This window comes from Bombina bombina, chromosome 7, assembly GCF_027579735.1.
Source record: "Bombina bombina isolate aBomBom1 chromosome 7, aBomBom1.pri, whole genome shotgun sequence".
Classification (NCBI taxonomy): Eukaryota; Metazoa; Chordata; class Amphibia; order Anura; family Bombinatoridae; genus Bombina; species Bombina bombina.
Genome location: NC_069505.1, coordinates 562,712,510 through 562,738,668, shown reverse-complemented (window position 1 = coordinate 562,738,668; position 26,159 = coordinate 562,712,510). Strand labels below are relative to the sequence as shown.

At 39.0% G+C, this 26,159-nt stretch overlaps 1 protein-coding gene across 4 annotated transcripts in view; it reads left to right on the top strand.

The window, feature by feature from the left end:
* Positions 1-26,159, top strand: part of LOC128667058 (major histocompatibility complex class I-related gene protein) — a 202,350-nt gene that overhangs the window by 34,191 nt on the left and 142,000 nt on the right. For all 4 annotated transcript variants that reach the window (XM_053721942.1, XM_053721943.1, XM_053721940.1 and 1 more), the window contains exon 2: positions 24,505-24,562. In XM_053721942.1, the coding sequence (XP_053577917.1) occupies positions 24,514-24,562 (49 nt within the window). In that variant the 5' untranslated portion in view covers positions 24,505-24,513. The remainder of the gene's footprint in view (positions 1-24,504; positions 24,563-26,159) is intronic.

The following is a 26,159-nucleotide window of genomic DNA, read 5'->3' as shown; positions in this document are numbered from 1 at the left end:
AAAATTTGAAAATGAAAATTCGAAAATAGAATGTTAGAATGTTATATAAACATTCGAAATTCGATTTGAACGAATGTATCAAAATTCGCTTTAAATTTAGAATTTTTACAAACATTCGCCCATCCCTACTTACAACATATTCTGCTAATACAGAACATTGTAATGTGAAATATTTAGAGTAAATACATAGTTAAACACTTTATTAAATATGAATATTGCATAAATATGATTTTACATGTTTTTATCTACTTAACAGAAAAAGGATTCCAATGCACTTATACATGTCTTTTGTGTGTCTGTAAATACATATATACACATATAAATACATAAAAACATTTGCACATGTACAGTATCTCACATAAGTGAGTACACCCCTCACATTTTTGTAAATATTTTATTATATCTTTTCATGTAACAACACTGAAGAAATTACACTTTACTACAAAGTAAAGTAGTGAGTATACAGCCTGTATAACAGTGTAAATTTGCTGTCCCCTCAAAATAACTCAACATACAGCCATTAATGTCTAAACCGTTGGCAACAAAAGTGAGTACACCCCTAAGTGGAAATGTCCAAATTGGGCCCAATTAGCCATTTTCCCTCCCCGGTGTCATGTGACTTGTTAGTGTTACAAGGACTCAGGTGTGAATGGGGAGCAGGTGTCATTGCTCAGACCATACGCCGCACACTGCATCAAATTTTCTGCATGGCTGACGTCCCAGAAGGAAGCCTCTTCTAAAGATGATGCACAAGAAAGCCCGCAAACAGTTTGCTGAAGACAAGCAGACTAAGGACATGGATTACTGGAACCCTGTCCTGTGGTCCGACGAGACCAAGCGCAAATACTCACTATAAACCCCTTTTCACTCACATATAACTGTTAGCATGAAACTTGTAATCTGACCCTGTATAGGAATTAGGAAATGAATTGCTTTGGTACAAATAAAGAAAATAGTCATTATTTTATCTAAAGTGTTGACATATTTTGGTAAATGATGCAGTAACATATTTAGGGGTCGATCCCAAACCTTTAGAAAAACGTATCCACTGATTTATCTACAAATATCTCCATTGAATTTAAAGGGACATGCAACCCATTTTTTTTTCTTTCATGATTTAGACAGAACATCAAATTTTAAACATCTTACCAATTTATTCTGTTATCAAATTTGCTTCATTCATTTGGGATCCTTTGTTGAAGAAGCAGCAATGAACTACTGGATGCTAACTGACCACACCAGTGTTCAAATGACAAGCAGCATATATGTACAGCCACCATCTACCTAAGTATGCTTTTCAACAAAGGATACCAAGGGAACAAAATAAATTAGATAATACAAATAAATTGGAATGTTGTTAAATTACATGCTCTATCTGAATCACGAAATAAAATAATTGGGTTTAGTATCCCTTTAAGCAGACTGACAGTTCTCCTGTAAATGCGTGCATTAAAGTTCTCTATAACTACTGTGAAGAACAGTTTTATAAATCTATTTTCTACCAGTTGTAGAAGCAATGTTATCTAAATGTGATTAAAAAATAAAAATAAAATTATGTGAATTACAGTGATAAAGAATCACAGATCGATGGATACAATGTCCCAGACTTTAGCCTGAAATCCTTCCTTTGTTTGCAACAAAACACCTCGGAAAGAAAAAAAGTGGAAGACAATAGTGTAATCCTGTTAAAATAAACCAACAGAAGATTTCAGTTTTCCATTCCTCACGTAGTTCCGAGTTTTTACCAATCTCAGTCATATTAGGGCAATGTTATGTTAGACACACCTTATTTTCAAGCGCTTCCCAGGGTGCTGAACCAAAAATTAGCTGGCTCCTAAGCTTACATTCATCTTTTCGAATAAAGATAACAAGAGAACGAAGGAAAATTGATAATAGGAGTAATTTTTACTAGATTATTCCTTTACTATATTGCTTGTTTTGACAGGAAATTTGAAATTGCTGTGTTTTGAGTTTTTGTTGTGTGTCTATTTTTGAGAAAAACAGGAAATATCACATATTCACAAACCTTATCACAGTCACTCACAGACTTATGTTAACTTAAAGGGACATTAAACACTTTGAGATGGTAATATAAAATTATACATTTTATATATAAAAACAACTTTGTAATATGCTTTCATTATTTATTTTGTCCCCCTTTCCTGTAATTCCATTTTGAAACTGTGAGCTTTTCAGTTCCTGTTAGAAATAGAAGTGCAGAACACTATTATATTCCACACAGCCATTGGCTGCACACTCTAGTAACCTATTTATATCTGTCCCTAATTGGTCACAGCAGAGAAGGTAACCTAAGTTACAACATGGCAGCTCCCATTGTTTTATAGACACTAAAACTTTACACTTATTTTGTCACTATTTAAACAACTAATTAAACTTTAAAAAATACATCTACATGGCGTTCTCAGGCTAATAATTTCTTTGAATGCATCATTTAATTCAGTGTTTAATGTCCCTTTAAATTCAGTGGAATTACATGGTATTTTCCTTTATACAAGATGGCTGCTCTAGAGTGGCTGACTTCTACATTGAGTGACTCACATGATCTCTTCTCCTTGTTGGTTCATAAAGTTTATTTCATTTGTAGTGTGTTGACATAATTTCCCATTTCTGTAGTGATTACCAATTTGCCTTGGAAATTACAAATAAAATCATGTATAATTTAAAGGTGATGAAAAACCAATTCTACACACCCAAGTGTTGTTTTTATTATTATTAATAAATGCTGATAGACAAGTGTAAAGAATATGGTTATACCCTGTCTCTATTTGTCATACTTTTTGTATTTGTAATAAAATATATAAACCTGAATTACAAGGGTTGACTAGATTACAAGTGGAGCTATAATTTGATAATGCAAATTTGCCCATTTATGTGATAAATAACCTACCATTCCAAGTGGCTAGTTATTGCCATCGCGAGCTCGCGGTAGCAAATAGTGCTCAAAAAATTAACCAGAGGTCAGAGCTCTGGTTCATTTTTAAAATGTTCCCCTATTGCCCCCAAAATAAAGTGTGTAGTGCCTTTACTAAAATAAAAAATATTTGCATCTTTTTTGTAAAAGTTGGCGGGTGTGGGTATGTGGGTATTATAAAAAAAAAATGGCACTGAAAAGTGCCTTTACATTGCGGTCTACGGGGACTTTGTAATCCATGTAAATATATATATATATATATATATATATATATATATATATATATACTGTATATACCTGTATATGCTTTATATACATATATATTTAAATTTTCTACCCATTGCTGTGATGCGAATTAACCCCTTTGCTGCGCTAGATTCTCATGTCTATGGAAGCATGTTCTCTTGAGAGCAATGCAAATGCGAGGTTGCATTCACATTGCACCTAACTTGCAATACCAGAGTACGTTAGTGTGTGCTTGGTATTACAAAGTGGAGCACAAATTTCACCCCCTTGCAAAAGGGATATTTTGCGCTCCACTTGTAATCTGGCCTATATTGTTGACAACATGATAATAAAACTTGAGCATTCTAGATAGAAAAAATGGATTGGGAACCACGAATAATGAACAACCTGTTGAAATTTAACATATGCGTGTCTAAAAACAACATATAAATAATTACAATGACATGATAATAAGGTATAGGCAATAATTGCTACACAACAGAACTCCAATTTTGCCAATTAATTTTGTTGTTTCTTTTTTTTTACCAAGAAATTAACAAACATAATATAAATGATGTAGACACTTGATTAAAAAAGAAATAAACCAGACATTTATAAGTATTTTCTATGGACTATTTGATTATGTAAACAACATAAAATACTTTTTTATTTAGCCACCTTTTCCTGGACAGCCAATCACCATAAGGAAGCTGTGCTACAATTTGGATTCCAGGCGGGTGGTAAAAGTCACAGAGAGAATACTTTAGGTGGCAGTATGGAACTGTGCAGATCAGTAAGGTCTGATGCCTATTAACACCTTTAGCTGCCAATTTCCATCACCTAGTTCAGATACAGTTGTAGATCAGGCTAAAGCAGGGGCATATTTGCCTAGGAAAACAAGGCACCTGCCTAGGGCGGCAGCACTTTTTGAGTCTTTGTAGAGACTAGCAGCTGACTTAACTAGCAATAGCCAACTGTATTTTATATGTAGAGAATAGCAGCTGGCAATAGCCAACTGTATTTTATATATAAATATATAAACACTGCAAATATAAATATTATTACTGCTCACATGTATACTGTGTACACATCTGCTAATTCAACACAAGTGTTTTGCAAGCCTCTGTGAACATTTCCTTTGGAAATTGCCATGAAATAAAAAATGTACTTTACACCCTGACCAAAAAATATTATAGCCACAAAAGGCCTAATTCTGCGGGGTGGGGGGAACCAGAATTTGAGAGCCTAGGGCAGCACAAAACCTAAATACGCCACTGGCTAAAGTAAATGTAGAGACCAGTTTAGAGGGTTAAACGGCTCTCAAGCTAAACTTTCACTTTATAAGATTATGTTAGGGCGTTTGTAATACTGATAAGACTGTTTAGATAATCTTGCCAGAGCAGAAAGCTTTAGATCATCTGACTTCATGTGTATGCACTTAAAGCGACAGTATACTGTAAAAAAGTTTTTCCCTTGTGTCTCCAATTACTTTTTTTTACCAGCTACAGAGTATAACATGGGGCCGATTTACCAACTGTCAGATGGACATGATCCGCTGTAGCGGATCATGCCCACCCGACATCGTTGTCGGCATTTAACATTGCACAAGCAGTTCTGGCGAACTGCTTGTTCAATACCGCCCCCAGCACATTCGCAACCATTCGGCCGCTAGCAGGGGGTATCAATCAACCCGATCGTATGCGATCAGGTGGATTGCTGTCCGAGTTAAGGAGCAGCGGTCTCCTGTTTCCGGCGAGCCTGAAGGGTATGAAGCCCCATTCGGGCCGTGATAAATCAGCCCCCATGTATGAGAATTTGCTTTTTAAGGTTTATTTGTGTATATGAAATAGCTGATTTTGTGTTTTAAAATCACAACTTATAACCTAAGTTGAGCTTGTCCACCCGGCAAATGACCCCGAAATGTAAAAAGAAAATATATATATTTTTTTTAAATCACAACATTTTCGGAGCTCTGTTATTATTATTATCAGGTATTTGTAGAGCGCCAACAGATTCCGCAGCGCTATAACAACATTAAGGTGTGCAACCCCTAGTCAGAAACTGGATTGAGAGCTCACAATTGTCAAATTACATGATTGGTTGGTGCAATCATGAAAAAAAAAACAGGGCGCTTCAAATTGTTATAGTTCCCAACCACTGACTGTCAGAGGGAGAAACAGTGTGCTACTATGGTGACTGTGTGCTACTAGTGTGACTGTGTGCTACTAGTGTGACTGTGTGCTACTAGCTTGACTGTGTGCTACTAGGGTGACTGTGTGCTACTAGTGTGACTGTGTGCTACTAGCTTGACTGTGTGCTACTAGGGTGACTGTGTGCTACTAGTGTGACTGTGTGCTACTATCGTGACTGTGTGCTACTAGTGTGACTGTGTGCTACTAGGGTGACTGTGTGCTACTAGTGTGACTGTGTGCTACTAGGGTGACTGTGTGCTACTAGGGTGACTGTGTGCTACTAGGGTGACTGTGTGCTACTAGTGTGACTGTGTGCTACTTGGGTGACTGTGTGCTACTAGGGTGACTGTGTGCTACTAGAGTGACTGTGTGCTACTAGGGTGACTGTGTGCTACTAGGGTGACTGTGTGCTACTAGCGTGACTGTGTGCTACTAGGGTGACTGTGTGCTACTAGTGTGACTGTGTGCTACTATCGTTACTGTGTGCTACTAGTGTGACTGTGTGCTACTAGCGTGACTGTGTGCTACTAGCGTGACTGTGTGCTACTAGTGTGACTGTGTGCTACTTGGGTGACTGTGTGCTACTAGGGTGACTGTGTGCTACTAGGGCGATATTGTGCTACTAGGGCGATAGTGTGCTACTAGGGTGACTGTGTGCTACAAGCGTGACTGTGTGCTTCTAGGGCGACTGTTTGCTACTAGGGGGACTGTGTGCTACTAGCGTGACTGTGTACTACTAGGGCAATAGTGTGCTACTATGGTGACTGTGTGCTACTAGGGTGACTGTGTGCTACTAGGGCGATAGTGTGCTACTAGGGCGATAGTGTGCTACTAGGGTGACTGTGTGCTGCTAGCGTGACTGTGTGCTTCTAGGGTGACTGTGTGCTTCTAGGGTGACTGTGTGCTACTAGGGCGACTGTGTGCTACTAGGGTGACTGTGTGCTACTAGGGAGATAGTTTGCTACTAGGGCGATAGTGTGCTACTACGGTGACTGTGCGATAGTAAGGCGACTGTGTGCTACTAGGGTGACTGTGTGCTACTAGGGTGACTGTGTGCTACTAGGGCAATAGTGTGCTACTAGGGTGACTGTGTGCTACTAGGGCAATAGTGTGCTACTAGGGCAATAGTGTGCTACTAGGGTGACTGTGTGCTACTAGCATGACTGTGTGCTTCTAGGGTGACTGTTTGCTACTAGGGTGACTGTGTGCTAATAGGGCAATAGTGTGATACTAGGGCAATAGTGTGCTACTAGGGTGACTGTGTGCTACTAGGGTGACTGTGTGCTACTAGGGCGATAGTGTGCTACGAGGCCGATAGTGTGCTACTAGGGTGACTGTGTGCTACTAGCGTGACTGTGTGCTTCTAGGGTGACTGTGTGCACTAGCGTGACTGTGTGCTACTAGGGTGACTGTGTGCTACTAGGGCGACTGTGTGCTACTAGGGCGACTGTGTGCTACTAGGGCGACTGTGTTCTACTAGGGCGACTGTGTGCTACTTGGGCGACTTTGTGCTACTAGGGCGACTGTGTGCTACTAGGGCGACTGTGTGCTACTAGGGTGACTGTGTGCTACTAGCATGACTGTGTTCTACTAGTGCGAGTGTGTGCTACTATGGCGACTGTGTGCTACTAGGGCGACAGTGTGCTACTAGGGTGACTGTGTGCTACTAGCGTGACTGTGTGCTTCTAGGGCGACTGTGTGCTACTAGCGTGACTGTGTGCTACTAGGGTAATAGTGTGCTACTAGGGTGACTGTGTGCTACTAGGGTGACTGTGTGCTACTAGGGTGACTGTGTGCTACTAGGGTGACTGTGTGCTACTAGAGTGATAGTGTGCTACTAGGGTGACTGTGTGCTACTAGGGCGACTGTGTGCTACTAGCGTGACTGTGTGCTACTAGGGTAATAGTGTGCTACTAGGGTGACTGTGTGCTACTAGGGTGACTGTGTGCTACTAGGGTGACTGTGTGCTACTAGAGTAATAGTGTGCTACTAGGGTGACTGTGTGCTACTAGGGTGACTGTGTGCTACTAGCGTGACTGTGTGCTTCTAGTGTGACTGTGTGCTTCTAGTGCGACTGTGTGCTTCTAGTACGACTGTGTGCTACTAGGGTGACTGTGTGCTACTAGGGCGACTGTGTGCTACTAGCGTGACTGTGTGCTTCTAGGGCAATAGTGTGCTACTAGGGTGACTGTGTGCTACTAGGGTGACTGTGTGCTACTAGGGCGATAGTGTTCTACTAGGGTGACTGTGTGCTACTAGCGTGACTGTGTGCTACTAGCGTGACTGTGTGCTTCTAGTGTGACTGTGTGCTACTAGGGTGACTGTGTGCTACTAGCGTGACTGTGTGCTTCTAGGGCGACTGTGTGCTACTAGCGTGACTGTGTGCTTCTAGGGCAATAGTGTGCTACTAGGGTGACTGTGTGCTACTAGGGTGACTGTGTGCTACTAGGGCGATAGTGTGCTACTAGGGTGACTGTGTGCTACTAGCGTGACTGTGTGCTTCTAGTGTGACTGTGTGCTACTAGGGCGACTGTGTGCTACTAGGGTGACTGTGTGCTACTAGGGTGACTGTGTGCTACTAGGGCCACTGTGTGCTACTAGGGTGACTGTGTGCTACTAGGGCGACTGTGTGATACTAGGGCAACTATGTGCTACTAGGGCAACTGTGTGCTACTAGAGCGACTGTGTGCTACTAGGGTGACTGTGTGCTACTAGCGTGACTGTGTGCTACTAGGGTGACTGTGTGCTACTTGGGTGACTGTGTGCTACTAGAGCGACTGTGTGCTACTAGGGTGACTGTGTTCTAATAGGGTGACTGTGTGCTACTAGGGTGACTCTGTGTGCTACTAGAGCGACTGTGTGCTACTTGGGTGACTGTGTGCTACTAGAGCTACTGTGTGCTACTAGGGTGACTGTGTGCTACTAGAGCGACTTTGTGCTACTAGGGTGACTGTGTGCTACTAGAGCGACTGTGTGCTACTAGGGTGACTTTGTGATACTAGGGCCAATGTGTGCTACTAGGGTGACTGTGTGCTACTAGGGCGACTGAGTGATACTAGGGCGACTGTGTGCTACTAGGGCGACTGTGTGCTACTAGGGCGACTGTGTGCTACTAGGGTGACTGTGTGCTACTAGCGTGACTGTGTGCTACTAGCGTGACTGTGTGCTACTTGCGTGACTGTGTGCTACTAGCGTGACTGTGTGCTACTAGCGTGACTGTGTGCTACTAGAGCGACTGTGTGCTACTAGAGCGACTGTGTGCTACTAGGGTTACTGTGTGCTAAAAGGGTGACTGTGTGCTACTAGGGTGACTCTGTGTGCTACTAGAGCGACTGTGTGCTACTAGGGTGACTGTGTGATACTAGGGTGACTGTGTGCTACTAGGGTGACTCTGTGTGCTACTAGAGCAACTGTGTGCTACTAGAGCAACTGTGTGCTACTTGGGTGACTGTGTGCTACTAGAGCTACTGTGTGCTACTAGGGTGACCGTGTGCTACTAGAGCGACTTTGTGCTACTAGTGTGACTGGGTGCTACTAGAGCGACTGTGTGCTACTAGGGTGACTTTGTGCTACTTGGGCGACTGTGTGCTACTAGCGTGACTGTGTGCTACTAGCGTGACTGTGTGCTACTAGCGTGACTCTGTGCTACTAGAGCGACTGTGTGCTACTAGGGCGACTGTGTGCTACTAGGGCGATTGTGTGCTACTAGGGCTCTATCTCACTATCTGACAGTCAGTGGGCGGCAACTATAACAGTTTGAAGCGGGAACTTAGATTGTCAGATTGAGGCAAGAGAGCAGCTCCTGCTCCAAACAAACAAAGCGTAAGTAATGAATTGGGGATCATGGTGCACTTTCTCAGAGTGACAGGGCTTATTAAATTCTGTCACTGAAACTCTTATATTTATATATATTTTTTGGAGAGGCAAGAAAGCTTTGCCTAGCCGCACTCCTGTTCATCTTTGCACAAAACAGTAGCAACATCCTGCACAGACTGTGTTCAGGGCTGGTTTGGGAATTAAAAGCAGTCTTAAAAAATTTGTAGAACAGCCTATTATCTATTGAGTCATTACAATGGGAACGCCCCATTTTCTCAGAGAGGATTACTGGGATACTCCTTCCCCCAATATTTCTTTTTTAGAATTATATTATATTAGGCCTAGATTTAGAGTTTGGCGGTAGCCGTGAAAACCAGCGTTAGAGGCTCCTAACGCTGGTTTTAGGCTACCGCCGGTATTTGGAGTCACTCAAAAAAGGGTCTAACGCTCACTTTCCAGCCGCGACTTTTCCATACCGCAGATCCCCTTACGTCAATTGCGTATCCTATCTTTTCAATGGGATCTTTCTAACTCCGGTATTTAGAGTCGTTGCTGGAGTGAGATTTAGAGCTCTTACGACAAAACTCCAGCCGCAGAAAAAAAACAGGAGTTAAGAGCTTTTTGGGCTAACGCCGGTTCATAAAGCTCTTAACTACTGTGCCCTAAAGTACACTAACACCCATAAACTACCTATGTACCCCTAAACTGAGGTCCCCCCACATCGCCGCCACTCGATTAAATTTTTTAACCCCTAATCTGCCGACCGCCACCTACGTTATACTTATGTACCCCTAATCTGCTGCCCCTAACACCGCCGACCCCTATATTATATTTATTAACCCCTAACCTGCCCCCCACAACATCGCCGCCAGATACCTACAATAATTAACCCCTAATCTGCCGACCGCAAAGCGCCGCTACTTAAGTTATCCTTATGTACCCCTAATCTGCTGCCCCTAACACCGCCGACCCCTATATTATATTTATTAACCCCTAATCTGCCCCCCTCAACGTCGCCTCCACCTGCCTACACTTATTAACCCCTAATCTGCCGAGCGGACCGCACCGCTACTATAATAAAGTTATTAACCCCTAATCCGCATCACTAACCCTATAATAAATAGTATTAACCCCTAATCTGCCCTCCCTAACATCGCCGACACCTAACTTCAATTATTAACCCCTAATCTGCCGACCGGAGCTCACCGCTACTATAATAAATGTATTAACCCCTAAAGCTAAGTCTAACCCTAACACTAACACCCCCCTAACTTAAATATAATTTAAATCTAACGAAATTAATTAACTATTATTAAATAACTTATTCCTATTTAAAGCTAAATACTTACCTGTAAAATAAATCCTAATATAGCTACAATATAAATTATAATTATATTGTAGCTATTTTAGGATTAATATTTATTTTACAGGCAACTTTGTAATTATTTTAACCAGGTACAATAGCTATTAAATAGTTAAGAACTATTTAATAGTTACCTAGTTAAAATAATAACAAAATCACCTGTAAAATAAATCCTAACCTAAGTTCTAATTAAACCTAACACTACACTATCAATAAATTAATTAAATAAAATACCTACAATTACCTACAATTAAACCTAACACTACACTAGCAATACATTAATTAAATACAATGTCTACAAATAACTACAATGAAATAAACTAACTAAAGTACAAAAAGTAAAAAAGAACTAAGTTACAAAAAATAAAAAAATATTTACAAACATAAGAAAAATATTACAATAATTTTAAACTAATTACACCTACTCTAAGCCCCCTAATAAAATAACAAAGACCCCCAAAATAAAAAAATGCCCTACCCTATTCTAAATTACTAAAGTTAAAAGCTCTTTTACCTTACCAGCCCTGAACAGGGCCCTTTGCGGGGCATGCCTCAAAGAATTCAGCTCTTTTGCCTGTAAAAAAAAACATGCAATACCCACCCCAACATTACAACCCACCACCCACATACCCCTAATCTAACCCAAACCCCCCTTAAATAAACCTAACACTAAGCCCCTGAAGATCTTCCTACCTTGTCTTCACCTCACCAGGTATCACCGATCCGTCCTGGCTCCAAAATCTTCATCCAACCCAAGCGGGGGCTAGACATCCATCATCCGACGGCTGAAGAAGTCCAGAAGAGGGTCCAAAGTCTTCATCCTATCCGGGAAGAAGAGTAGATCCGGACCAGCAACCATCTTCTTCCAAGCGGCATCTTCTATCTTCATCCGATGACGACCGGCTCCATCCTGAAGACCTCCAGCGCGGACCCATCTTCCTCCGGCGACGTCCAACTGAAGAATGACGGTTCCTTTAAGGGACGTCATCCAAGATGGCGTCCCTCAAATTCCGATTGGCTGATAGGATTCTATCAGCCAATCGGAATTAAGGTAGGAATATTCTGATTGGCTGATGGAATCAGCCAATCAGAATCAAGTTCAATCCGATTGGCTGATCCAATCAGCCAATCAGATTGAGCTCGCATTCTATTGGCTGTTCCGATCAGCCTATAGAATGCAAGCTCAATCTGATTGGCTGATTGGATCAGCCAATCGGATTGAACTTGATTCTGATTGGCTGATTCCATCAGCCAATCAGAATATTCCTACCTTAATTCCGATTGGCTGATAGAATCCTATCAGCCAATCGGAATTCGAGGGACGCCATCTTGGATAACGTCCCTTAAAGGAACCGTCATTCTTCAGTTGGACGTCGCCGGAGGAAGATGGGTCCGCGCTGGAGGTCTTCAGGATGGAGCCGGTCGTCATCGGATGAAGATAGAAGATGCCGCTTGGAAGAAGATAGTTGCCGGTCCGGATCTACTCTTCTTCCCGGATAGGATGAAGACTTTGGACCCTCTTCTGGACTTCTTCAGCCGTCGGATGATGGATTTCTAACCCCCGCTTGGGTTGGATGAAGATTTTGGAGCCAGGACGGATCGGTGATACCTAGTGAGGTGAAGACAAGGTAGGAAGATCTTCAGGGGCTTAGTGTTAGGTTTATTTAAGGGGGGTTTGGGTTAGATTAGGGGTATGTGGGTGGTGGGTTGTAATGTTGGGGGGGGGTATTGTATGTTTTTTTTTACAGGCAAAAGAGCTGAATTCTTTGGGGCATGCCCCGCAAAGGGCCCTGTTCAGGGCTGGTAAGGTAAAAGAGCTTTTAACTTTAGTAATTTAGAATAGGGTAGGGCATATTTTTATTTTGGGGGTTTTTGTTATTTTATTAGGGGGCTTAGAGTAGGTGTAATTAGTTTAAAATTGTTGTAATATTTTTCTTATGTTTGTAAATATTTTTTTATTTTTTGTAACTTAGTTCTTTTTTATTTTTTGTACTTTAGTTAGTTTATTTCATTGTAGTTATTTGTAGATATTGTATTTAATTAATGTTTTGCTAGTGTAGTGTTAGGTTTAATTGTAGGTAATTGTAGGTATTTTATTTAATTAATTTATTGATAGTGTAGTGTTAGGTTTAATTAGAACTTAGGTTAGGATTTATTTTACTGGTGATTTTGTTATAGTTTTAACTAGGTAACTATTAAATAGTTCTTAACTATTTAATAGCTATTGTACCTGGTTAAAATAATTACAAAGTTGCCTGTAAAATAAATATTAATCCTAAAATAGCTACAATATAATTATAATTTATATTGTAGCTATATTAGGATTTATTTTACAGGTAAGTATTTAGCTTTAAATAGGAATAAGTTATTTAATAATAGTTAATTAATTTCGTTAGATTTAAATTATATTTAAGTTAGGGGGGTGTTAGTGTTAGGGTTAGACTTAGCTTTAGGGGTTAATACATTTATTATAGTAGCGGTGAGCTCCGGTCGGCAGATTAGGGGTTAATAATTGAAGTTAGGTGTCGGCGACGTTAGGGAGGGCAGATTAGGGGTTAATACTATTTATTATAGGGTTAGTGATGCGGATTAGGGGTTAATAACTTTATTATAATAGCGGTGCGTTCCGCTCGGCAGATTAGGGGTTAATAAGTGTAGGTAGGTAGCGGCGACGTTGTGGGGGGCAGATTAGGGGTTAATAAATATAATATAGGGGTCGGCGATGTTAGGGCAGCAGATTAGGGGTACATAGGGATAATGTAAGTAGCGGCGGTTTACGGAGCGGCAGATTAGGGGTTAAAAATAATATACAGGGGTCAGCGATAGCGGGGGCGGCAGATTAGGGGTTAATAAGTGTAAGGTTAGGGGTGTTTAGACTCGGGGTACATGTTAGGGTGTTAGGTGCAGACGTAGGAAGTGTTTCCCCATAGCAAACAATGGGGCCGCGTTAGGAGCTTAACGCTGCTTTTTTGCAGGTGTTAGTTTTTTTTCAGCTCAAACAGCCCCATTGTTTCCTATGGGGGAATCGTGCACGAGCACGTTTTTGAGGCTGGCCGCTTGCGTAAGCAACTCTTGTATCGAGAGTTGAAGTTGCGTTAAAAATGCTCTACGCTCCTTTTTTGGAGCCTAATGCAGCATTTTTGTGGACTCTCAATACCAGAGTTATTTTTATGGTGGGGCCAGAAAAAAGCCGGCGTAGCTACGCGGGTCGTTACCGACAAAACCCTAAATCTAGCCGATAGTTTGTATTGAAAAAAAGTGCCAGATTGTGGTTATATAGGCGCCCTACAACCCAATTGCATCCATTAATCACTCCCTTAAAGGGACATTATACACTAATTTGAATTTAACTCCATGTAATAGACACTACGATAAAGAAGAATATGCACATATACTGATATATCCAATACCCAATATAAAACATTTTAAAAACTTACATAGAAGTTCCCAGTTTAGTACTGTAGATAAAGTTAGTCAGGAACGCCCACTGAGAGCAGACTCTCCCCTTTATATGAATAGACCCATTATACAAACAGAAGAAATCTGAAGTCTGTATACTTCAGTATGCATCTGAAACTTTGGGGCTTGGAGTCTTAAAATTAGTATAAATTTATTTAAAAATAAGCAAAATTGTACATTGTTACAACAACACCACCAGATGGGCTATGTAAATGGATCATCTACAGCGCAATTATGCAAAGAAAAATCTAGTGTACAATGTGCCTTTAAATTGTAGCTTTCCAGCCCCAGCTGCTACATTTTCTGGCAAGTGCACTAAATTATCAGAGTGGAGATTCCTGGCTTCCTTTTCCCTGCAGGACTGCAGTGTCACTGTCTCCCCCAATCACAACAGCTTTAAACAGACACAATGGTGATTTTTCTTTGCACAGATTTTTGTAGATGGTCCAATTATATAGCCAATAGATTGTAACAATCTATTGTTTTGCTTATTTTTTTAAAAAACTACTATTTACAACTAATAAATTAAACTCCATCTGTTTATACAAAGGGGAACGTTTACCATCACTTTAAAATGGAGCAGACTGTGGCTTATATTGTATTTATTATGAAATCTGATTTAAATAAGGTATTAATTAATCAGGAGCTTCTTATCAGGTGATGCCTTTATCACAAATAGGTATATTTTCAGAGGATCGTTTGCTCTGTTAACAGAATGTAGTCTTGTTTGTTGTTAGCAGAAGAAATAAAATTAGTGTGACCTTTTCGAATACAACCTCCAGGTGCCGGTGGCAGAGAAGATTATGATTAGTACAACTACCGCAGTGTTAAATTTGATTGCACAGGAATTAAAGGGACATAAAACCCCAACGGCTAGATTTAGAGTTCTGCGGCCAAAGGGTTGCGTTAGCTACGCGTGCTTTTTTTCCCCCGCACCTTTTAAATACCACTGGTATTTAGAGTTCACAGAATGGCTGCGTTAGGCTCCAAAAAGGGAGCGTAGAGCATAATTTACCGCCACTGCAACTCTAAATACCAGCGGTGCTTACGGACGCGGCCAGCTTCAAAAACGTGCTCGTGCACGATTCCCCCATAGGAAACAATGGGGCCGTTTGAGCTGGAAAAAAAGCTCCTAACGCAGCCCCATTGTTTCCTATGGGGAAACACTTCCTAAGTCTGCACCTAACACCCTAACATGTACCCCGAGCCTAAACACCCCTAACCTTACACTTATTAACCCCTAATCTGCCGCCCCCGCTATCGCTGACCCCTGCATTATATTATTAACCCCTAATCTGCCACTCCGTACGCCGCCGCAACCTACATTATACCTATGTACCCCTAATCTGCTGCCCCTAACACCGCCGACCCCTATATTATATTTATTAACCCCTAATCTGCCCCCCACAACGTCGCCGCCAGCTACCTACAATAATTAACCCCTAATCTGCCGACCGGACCTCACCGCTACTATAATAAAGTTATTAACCCCTAATCCGCCTCACTCCCGCCTCAATAACCCTATAATAAATAGTATTAACCCCTAATCTGCCCTCCCTAACATCGCCGACACCTAACTTCAATTATTAACCCCTAATCTGCCGACCGGACCTCACGGCTACTCTAATAAATGTATTAACCCCTAAAGCTAAATCTAACCCTAACACTAACACCCCCCTAAGTTAAATATAATTTTTAGCCCAGAAAGCCCAGAAAGCACTTAACTCCTGGCTTTTTTCTGCGGCTGGAGTTTTGTCGTTAGATTTCTAACGCTCACTTCAGCCAAGACTCTAAATACCGGCGTTAGAAAGATCCCATTGAAAAGATAGGATACGCAATTGGCGTAGGGGGATATACGGTATGGAAAAGTCACGGCTGGAAAGTGAGCACTAGACCCTTACCTACACGACTCTAAATAACAGCGGGCGGCCAAAACCAGCGTTAGGAGCCTCTAACACTGGTTTTGACGGCTAACGCAGAACTCTAAATCTAGGCGCAACTTTTTCTTTCGTGATTCAAATAGAATATACAATTTTAAACAACTTTCCAATTTACTTCTAATATCACATTTTCTTTGTTTCCTTGTTATTCTTTGTTGAAAATCAGACATGTGCCCTTGTTTGCAGCACTATATGGCAGCAGTTTTGCAACAATGTTATACATTAACAAGAGCACTAGATGGCAGCACTAGTTCCTGTTATGTAGTACTAATGTTATACATTAGCAAGAACACTAGAGGGCAGCACTATTTCCTGTCATGTAGTACTAATGTTATACATTAGCAAGAACACTAGAGGGCAGCACTATTTCCTGTCATGTAGTATTTATGTTATACATTAGCAAGAGCACTAGATGGCAGCACTATTTCCTGTTATGTAGAACTAATGTTATACATTAGCAAGAGCACTAGATGGCAGCACTATTTCCTGTTATGTAGAACTAATGTTATACATTAGCAAGAGCACTAGATGGTAGCACTATTTCCTATCATGTAGCAATAATGTTATACATTAGCAAGAGCACTAGATGGCAGCACTATTTCCTGTTATGTAGCACTAATGTTATACATTAGAAAGAGCACTAGATGGCAGCACTATTTCCTGTCATGTAGTGCTAATGTTATACATTAGCAAGAGCACTAGATGGCAGCACTATTTCCTGTTATATGGTACTAATGTTATACATTAGCAAGAGCACTAGATGGCAGCACTAGTTCCTGTCATGTAGTACTAATGTTATACATTAACAAGAGCACTAGATGGCAGCACTATTTCCTGTCATGTAGTACTAATGTTATACATTATCAAGAGCACTAGATGGCAGCACTATTTACTGTCATGTAGTACTAATGTTATACATTAGCAAGAGCACTAGATGGCAGCACTATTTCTTGTCATGTAGTACTAATGTTATACATTAGCAAGAGCACTAGAGGGCAGCACTATTTCCTGTTATGTAGTACTAATGTTATACATTAGCAAGAGCACTAGATGGTCACACTAGTTCCTGCCATGTAGTACTAATGTTATACATTATCAAGAGCACTAGATGGCAGCACTATTTCCTGTCATGTAGTACTAATGTTATACATTAGCAAGAGCACTAGATAGCAGCACTATTTCCTGTCATGTAGTACTAATGTTATACATTAGCAAGAGCACTAGATGGCAGCACTATTTCCTGTCATGTAGTACTAATGTTATACATTAGCAAGAGCACTAGATGGCAGCACTATTTCCTGTCATGTAGTACTAATGTTATACATTAGCAAGAGAACTAGATGGCCGCACTAGTTCCTGTCATGTAGTATTAATGTTATACATTATCAAGAGCACTAGATGGCAGAACTATTTCCTTTTATGTAGTACTAATGTTATACATTATCAAGAGCACTATATGGCAGCACCAGTTCCTATCATGTAGTACTAATGTTATACATTAGCAAGAGCACTAGATGGCAGCACTATTTCCTGTCATGTAGTACTAATGTTATACATTAGCAAGAGCACTAGATAGCAGCACTATTTCCTGTCATGTAGTACTAATGTTATACATTTGCAAGAGCACTAGAGGGCAGCACTATTTCCTGTCATGTAGTACTAATGTTATACATTAGCAAGAGCACTAGATGGCAGCACTATTTCCTGTCATGTAGTACTAATGTTATACATTAACAAGAGCACTAGATGGCAGCACTATTTCCTGTCATGTAGTACTAATGTTATACATTATCAAGAGCACTAGATAGCAGCACTATTTCCTGTCATGTAGTACTAATGTTATACATTAGCAAGAGCACTAGATGGCAGCACTATTTCCTGTCATATAGTACTAATTTTATACATTAGCAAGAGCACTTGATGGCAGCACTATTTTCTGTCATGTAGTACTAATGTTATACATTAGCAAGAGCACTAGATGGCAGCACTATTTTCTGTCATGTAGTACTAATGTTATACATTAGCAAGAGCACTAGATGGCAGCACTATTTCCTGTCATGTAGTACTAATGTTATATATTGGCAAGAGCAATAGATGGCAGCACTATTTCCTGTCATGTAGTACTTATGTTATACATTAGCAAGAGCACTAGATGGCAGCACTATTTCCTGTTATGTAGTACTAATGTTATACATTAGCAAGATCACTAGATGGCAGCACTATTTCCTGTCATGTAGTACTAATGTTATACATTAACAAGAGCACTAGATGGCAGCACTATTTCCTGTCATGTAGTACTAATGTTATACATTAGCAAGATCACTAGATGGCAGCACTATTTCCTGTCATGTATTACTAATGTTATACATTAGCAAGAGCACTAGATGGCAGCACTATTTCCTGCTATGTAGTACTAATGTTATACATTAGCAAGAGCACTAGATGGCAGCACTATTTCCTGTCATGTAGTACTAATGTTATACATTAGCAAGAGCACTAGATGGCAGCACTATTTCCTGTCATGTAGTACTAATGTTATACATTAGCAAGAGCATTAGAGGCCAGCACTATTTCCTGTCATGTAGTACTAATGTTATACATTAGCAAGATCACTAGATGGCAGCACTATTTCCTGTCATGTAGTACTAATGTTATACATTAGCAAGAGCACTAGATGGCAGCACTATTTCCTGTCATTTAGTGCTAATGTTATACATTAGCAACAGCACTAGATGGCAGTGCTATTTCCTGTCATGTAGTACTAATGTTATACATTAGCAAGAGCACTAGATGGCAGCACTATTTCCTGTCATGTAGTACTAATGTTATAGATTAGCAAGAGCACTAGGTGGCAGCACTATTTCCTGCCATGTAGTACTAATGTTATACATTAGCAAGGGCACTAGATGGCAGCACTATTTCCTGTCATGTAGTACTAATGTTATACATTAGCAAGAGCACTAGATGGCAGCACTATTTCTTGTCATGTAGTACTAATGTTATACATTAACAAGAGCACTAGATGGCAGCACTATTTCCTGTCATGTAGTACTAATGTTATACATTAGCAAGAGCACTAGATGGCAGCACTATTTTCTGTCATGTAGTACTAATGTTATACATTAGCAAGAGCACTAGATGGTAGCACTATCTCCTGTCATGTAGTACTAATGTTATACATTTAGCAAGAGCACTAGATGGCAGCACTATTTCCTGTCATGTAGTACTAATGTTATACATTAGCAAGAGCACTAGATGGCAGCACTATTTCCTGTCATGTAGTACTAATGTTATACATTAGCAAGAGCACTAGAGGGCAGCACTATTTCCTGTCATGTAGTACTAATGTTATACATTAGCAAGAGCACTAGATGGCAGCACTATTTCCTGTCATGTAGTACTAATGTTATACATTAGCAAGAGCACTAGATGGCAGCACTATTTCCTGTCATTTAGTGCTAATGTTATACATTAGCAAGAGCACTAGATGGCAGTGCTATTTCCTGTCATGTAGTGATATATCTTCAACAAGAATAACATGAGAACAAAGCAAATTTGAAAATAGAAGTAAATTGGAATCTTATTTTAAAATTGTATGCTCTAACTGAATAATTGTATAAAACAAATGGGTTTAATTTCTCTTTAAAGGGACAGTCTACACCAGAATTTTTTGTTTAAAAAGATAGACAATCCCTTTATTACCCATTCCCTACTTTTGCGTAACAAACACTGTTATATTAATACACTTTTTACCTCTGTGATTACCTTGTATCTAAGCCTCTGCAGACTGCCCCCTTTTTTAGTTCTTTTGACAGACTTGCATTTTAGCTATGTTATCTATATGGCACACAAGAACTAACGCCCTCTAGTTTTGAAAAGTTGTCAAAATGCATTTAGATAAGAGCCAACCTTCAAGGGCTAAGAAATTGGGATATGAGCCTACCTAGGTTTAGCTTTCAACTAAGAATACCAAAAGAACAAAGATTGATGATAAAAGTAAATTGAAAAGTTTTTTAAAATTACATGCAGTTTCTGAATCATGAAAGTTTATTTTTGACCAGACTGTGCCTTTAAGGAGTTAAACTTAAGCCTACAACAGATGGCAAAAGTGTGTAAATAAATGTAAACAAGTGTTCCTCAAATAGTAAGGTTTATTATGCTGTGTTTTTACAAAATACACTTCTGCAGAAGTATAAAATAAGTCTGATAAATAAATACATTCCTAAACACTGACTTTTGTACTTATCAGAGCCTCTATCTGCTGTGAAAGCTCATTTCCTTCCCAATTATTTATCGCAATAATCTAAAAAGCAAAAAACAAAATAACGCCTCAAAATTATTAAAGGAACAGTTTACTCCAAAAATGTTAATGTTTAAAAAAGATTGATAATCCCTTTATTACTCATTCCCCAGTTTTGCATATCAAACACTGTTATATTAATACACTTTTTACCTCTGTGATTACCTTATATGTAAGCCTCTGCAGACTGCCTCCTTATCTCAGTGCTATTTATAGGCTTGCATTTTAGCCAATCAGTGCTGACTCATAAATAACTCCACAGGAGTGAGCACAGTATTATCTGTTTGGCACTCATAAATTAGCACTGTCTAGCTGTGAAAAGCATTTTAAAAAGCATGAGATAAGAGACTGTCTGTAGTGAATTAGAAATAGGCATACATTTAGAGGTTTGAAATAGCTAACATAAATATTACCTATTAAATGTGCACTGCTAAACTATCATACAAGAAAATAGCTAACTGGACAACTAAGAAAACTATGGGCGGAGCTTGGCTGACATTTTTCGCCTTCTAGCAAACGATTATTTAAAAGTTTCATGTACTTATTACAAGCTTATAAATGTTGCAGAATGCTTGTCTGATATGTAACATAGTAGATGAGGTTGAAAAAAGACAGAAGTCCATCAAGTTCAACCTATACAAATCTAATATATTTGCAAAAAGCTCCAGTTCAGCTTAAATTAATCCCATTAAAAGGTGACCCATTTAACATAAGCAATCATATCTATGAATTTTATTTCTAGCCAGAAATGTATCTAAACCATTTTAAATGTATCTAGGGTACTGGCATTCACTACCTCCTTTGGTAATGAGTTCCACATTTGTATTACTCAATCTCCTTTCCTTCAACCTAAAATTGTGACCTCTTGTCACAAACATTTTTCTTGGAATAAACAGAGCTTCTGCCATCTCTGTATATGGGCCTTGAATATATTTATATAAAGTAATCACGTCATCTCTCAAGCGCCTTTTTTCTAGAGAAAACAGATCCAGTTTGGCTAGCCTCTCCTCATAGCTTAAATTCTCTATTCCCCTTATTAGCTTTGTCTTACCAGAGAATTATCAAGTGACAGAATTATGTTTTCCTCCGTTGAATCAATGCCTCTTTTAATACATGCTAGTATCTTATTAGCATTTGAAGCCACTGCCCTGCAATGTGCACCCTTATTTAGCTTGTTATCTATTACTACCCCCAAATCCCTTTCTGCCTCTGTTTGGCTAAGTCTTGTCCCATTTAAATAATACATTGCCTGCTTATTATTACTTCCAAAATGTAGAACCTTGCATTTTCCCGTATTAAATCTCATTTTCCATTTACCTGCCCATGCTTCTAATTTTTGCAGATCCCTTTGTAACAAAAGTTCATCCTGCTCTGACCTAATGACCTTACTTAATTTAGTTTCATCTGCAAAAATAGAGATGTCGCTATTTAATCCTAGCACCAAGTCATTTATAAAAATATTACTAAGAACTGGGCCCAGCACTGATCCCTGGAGGACTACACTGATTACCTTTGTCCAATCTGAGTATTATCCATTCACTACTAATATAACAATAAGTTATAAAGAATAAGTATTGGGTCTAGACTGTCCCTTTAAAGGGACAGTTTAGTCAAAATTAAACTTTCACGATTCACATAGGGCATGCGATTTAAACAACTTTCCAATTTACTTTTAGCAGCAAATTTGCTTTGTTCTCTTGGTATTCTTTTTGAAAGCTTAACCTAGGTAGGCTCAAACTGATTTCTAAACTGGTGAAAACCGCCTCTTATCTCAGTGAATTTTGGCAGTTTATCACAGTTAGACAGTACTACTTCATGTGTGTCATATAGATAATACTGTGCTCACTCCTGTGGAGTTATTTAGGAGTCAGCACTGATTGGCTAAACTGCATGTCTGTCAAAAGCACTGAGATAAGGGGGCAGTCTGCAGAGGCTTAGATACAAGATAATCACAGAGGTAATACTTGTATTACCATCACAATGTTTGTTATGCAGAATTAGGTAATGGGTAATAAAGGGATTATCTATTTTTTTTGAAACAATAAAAATGTAAAAAAAAAAAAGAAGACTGTTCCTTTAAGTGCAAGAACACCATGTAATATTGATTGTGCTCCACTTGTAATCTATTGCGGGTCTTTCAGGTAACCTTGTAAAAACCAGGAGGCTGTAAGGTGAATAATATAGTTTATTACAAGTGCTATAACAGGGTTATTATAGAATCTGAGGGAGGGCATTCCTTATTCACTAGATATAATCATAGATATGCTTATAAGTTACAAACCAATGACAATTAGTGGATTTCTATCTCCTAAGGGCTGACCAGCACATGTTCAGTTCATGATGTATTTTTTATAAAATGACCAAAACCATATTTGTCAGTTGTACAACTGGCATGTTGGGGTTAACTGAGGCAACAGTCTGTTTCCCCACTTACACTGATAAGAGACGCACTGACTAAATTTTACTAAGATAAGTTAGAATGCAGAACCACACCTTGCACAAACAGCTAAACACCCTAGCACCAAGCAGTATTAAAGGAAAAGTCTAGTAAAAATTAAACTTTCATGATTCAGATAGAGCATGCAATTGTAAGCAACTTTCTAATTTACTCCTATTACTAATTTGTCTTTGTTCTCTTGGTATCTTTATTTGAATGTTAACTTAGAAGTTGAAGAACCATTTTTGGTTCAGAACCTGGGTAGCACTTGCTTGATTGGTGGCTACATGTAGAAACCAATCAAAAAGTGCTACCTGGGTCCTGAACCAAACATGGGTCGGCTCTAGGGTTGCCACCTTTTGTCCAGAAAATTCCTGGACACTTTTTAAGTGGGCGTGGAGAGGGTGTGGCTTGGGGCATGGCTTGGGGCGTGGCTTCTCGCGGCCTCAAATTCGTTATGAAATTAATTTTTATTATATAAAATATATATACACATATATATATATATATATATATATATATATATTATATATATATATATATTTTTTTTTTTTTTTATTTATATATATATATATATTTTATATATATATATATATATATATATATATATATATATATATATATATATATATTTATATATATTTTATTTATATATATATATATATATTTTATTTATATATATATATATTTTTATATATATATATATATATATTTATTTTTTATATATATATATATATATATATATATATATATATATATATATATATATATAATATAATATAATATAATATTTACACATAAGCCCCCACAAAAAAAAGGACCATATCAGTTAGAAAAAAACAGCAGACACAGCCAAGTATTACTCACAGTTTCTCTGTGACTGGCTGCACTGCTCTTGTTGGCTTAGGGCCGGCCGGGGCAAGGGCTCCAGGAAGACTGCTGCTGCAGTGGACCTACAGTCGATGGAGGTCGTGGTCTGGCCATGTTTCAGCAGGCAGACAGCCCGCTGCGCAGCCACCGCACTTCTAACACCTGCAGCCGAATGTGATGAATGAGACTCCAAGTCCCCTCCTCGATCCTCTGACTTCCCCCCTCCCACTGTCCCACACTAATCAACGTCTCTCCTGCAGGAAGCAGACTCCACCTACCCGTTTTTGTCACCCCAGGCTAAGCGCTCCTCTGGCCAGCTAAAGTTTTTTTAAAGTCACTCTGCTCACTGCAGCTTTCTGCGCCAGGGGAGCGTTTAGCCCGGGGCATTTGAGGCTAGTTCCGGGACACGGGACACAGAGCCTCAGACCGGGACTGTCCCGGTGAAACCGGGGCGGGTGGCAACCCTAGTCGGCTCCTATACTTACGTTCTTTCGTTTTCAAAAAAAGATATCAAGAGAACAAATAAAAAAATCATAATAGGAGTAAATTAGAAAGTTGCTTAAAATTGCTGCTATATCTGAATAATGAGAGTTTAATTTTGACTAGCGCTTTCGGGCATATATGATTCGCTACAGCAAATCATGTCCCTCCGGCACTTAGTAAATTGACCCCCACGTCTTTTTCAGTCCAAATTTTACTCAGGCGACCCTCCTAGAAACTGTGGGGCCTGGCTACATATTTAATGCACATAAACTCATTCATCACCATTCACAAACACAAGACAAGACACTTTGGTTAGTAAAGTTCATAAAATATAACTCCAGTAAGAATACCTTTACTTGGTAATATCCATCAGTGTTTTTCTAGCCAGTTACAATTGAAATTATGCTGTTAAACATAAAATGGTAAGATTTTGTGTTTGATATAATAAATAATGAGTTATTTATCTATCTTTTTTGTTCCTATTTAGAATTTCAGGATGAGCTTACAAGAATTTTATCAAAAGACCAAGGAATCGCTTTTAATTGGTAAGTGTTAAGAATAAAAAGAGCTCACTGGGACATAGGCATAATTTAGGACTTGATAGAATATTTTTAGTTTAAAGGGACAGTAAACCATATTTTTTTTTGGTCAAAACGGTTTACTGTGCCTTGAAATGCATAAGTAAAAGTGATATTGTGTGGTGCCTTGATTATTAATTATGTACCTTAGCAAGTCAGTATTTTAAAGCTCCCATGGCTGCCCCCAGATTGTCCTTTTTCATATTTTAGACTGCAGCCAGCACAGCCAATGAGGACTGCACCTAAAGCGCTGTGGTGTCTTCCTGTGTTAGTACTTGTAAACCACATGTTATAAAACCAAATTTATTTTATGTTTCAGATACAGTATGTGACTTTAAACAACTTTCCTATTTACTTATATTATCAAATGTGCTTCATTCTCTTGGTATCCTTTGTTGAAGGAGCAGATATGCACTACTGGGAGCTAGTTGAATACATCTGGTAAATCAATGAAAAGAGGCACTTGTGTGCAGTCACCAATCAGCAGCTAAATTCCAGTAATGCATTTCTGCACCTAGCTATACTTTTAAACTAAGGATACCAAGAGAACGAAGCAAATTAGATAATAGAAGTACATTATAAAGTTGTTTCAAATCGCTTGCTCTGTCGGAACAATGAAAGAAACTTTTTAAAAGGGTCATGAAACCTTAAGTTTTTCTTTTATGATTCAGAGCGAGCATACAATTTTAACCCCTTAATGACCGGACCATTTTTCAATTTTCTTACCCTTAATGACAATGGCTATTTTTACATTTCTGCAGTGTTTGTGTTTAGCTGTAATTTTCCTCTTACTCGTTTACTGTACCCACACATATTATTTACTGTTTTTCTCGTCATTAAATGGACTTTCTAAAGATACCATTATTTTCATCATATCTTATAATTTACTAAAAAAAAATGATAAAATATGAGGAAAAAATGGAAAAAAACACACTTTTTCTAACTTTGACCCCCAAAATCTGTTACACATCTACAATCACCAAAAAACACCCATGCTAAATAGCTTATAAATTTTGTCCTGAGTTTAGAAATACCCAATGTTTACAAGTTCTTTGCTTTTTTTTTGCAATTTATGGGGCAATAAATACAAGTAGCACTTTGCTATTTCCAAACCACTTTTTTTCAAAATTAGCGCTAGTTACTTTGGAACCCTGATATCTGTCAGGAATACCTGAATATCCCTTGACATGTATATATTTTGTTTTAGAAGACATCCCAAAGTATTGATCTAGGCCCATTTTGGTATATTTCATGCCACCATTTCACCGCCAAATGCGATAAAAAAAAAAAAGTTCACTTTTTCACAAATTTTGTCACAAACTTTAGGTTTCCCACTGAAATTATTTACAAACAGCTTCTGCAATTATGGCACAAATGGTTGTAAATGCTTCTCTGGGATCCCCTTTTTCAGAAATAACAGACTTATATGGCTTTGTGGTTGCTTTTTGGTAATTAGAAGGCCGCTAAATGCCTCTGCGCACCACACATGTTTTATGCCCAGGAGTGAAGGGGTTAATTTGGGAGCTTGTAGGGAGCTTGTAGGGTTAATTTTAGCTTTAGTGTA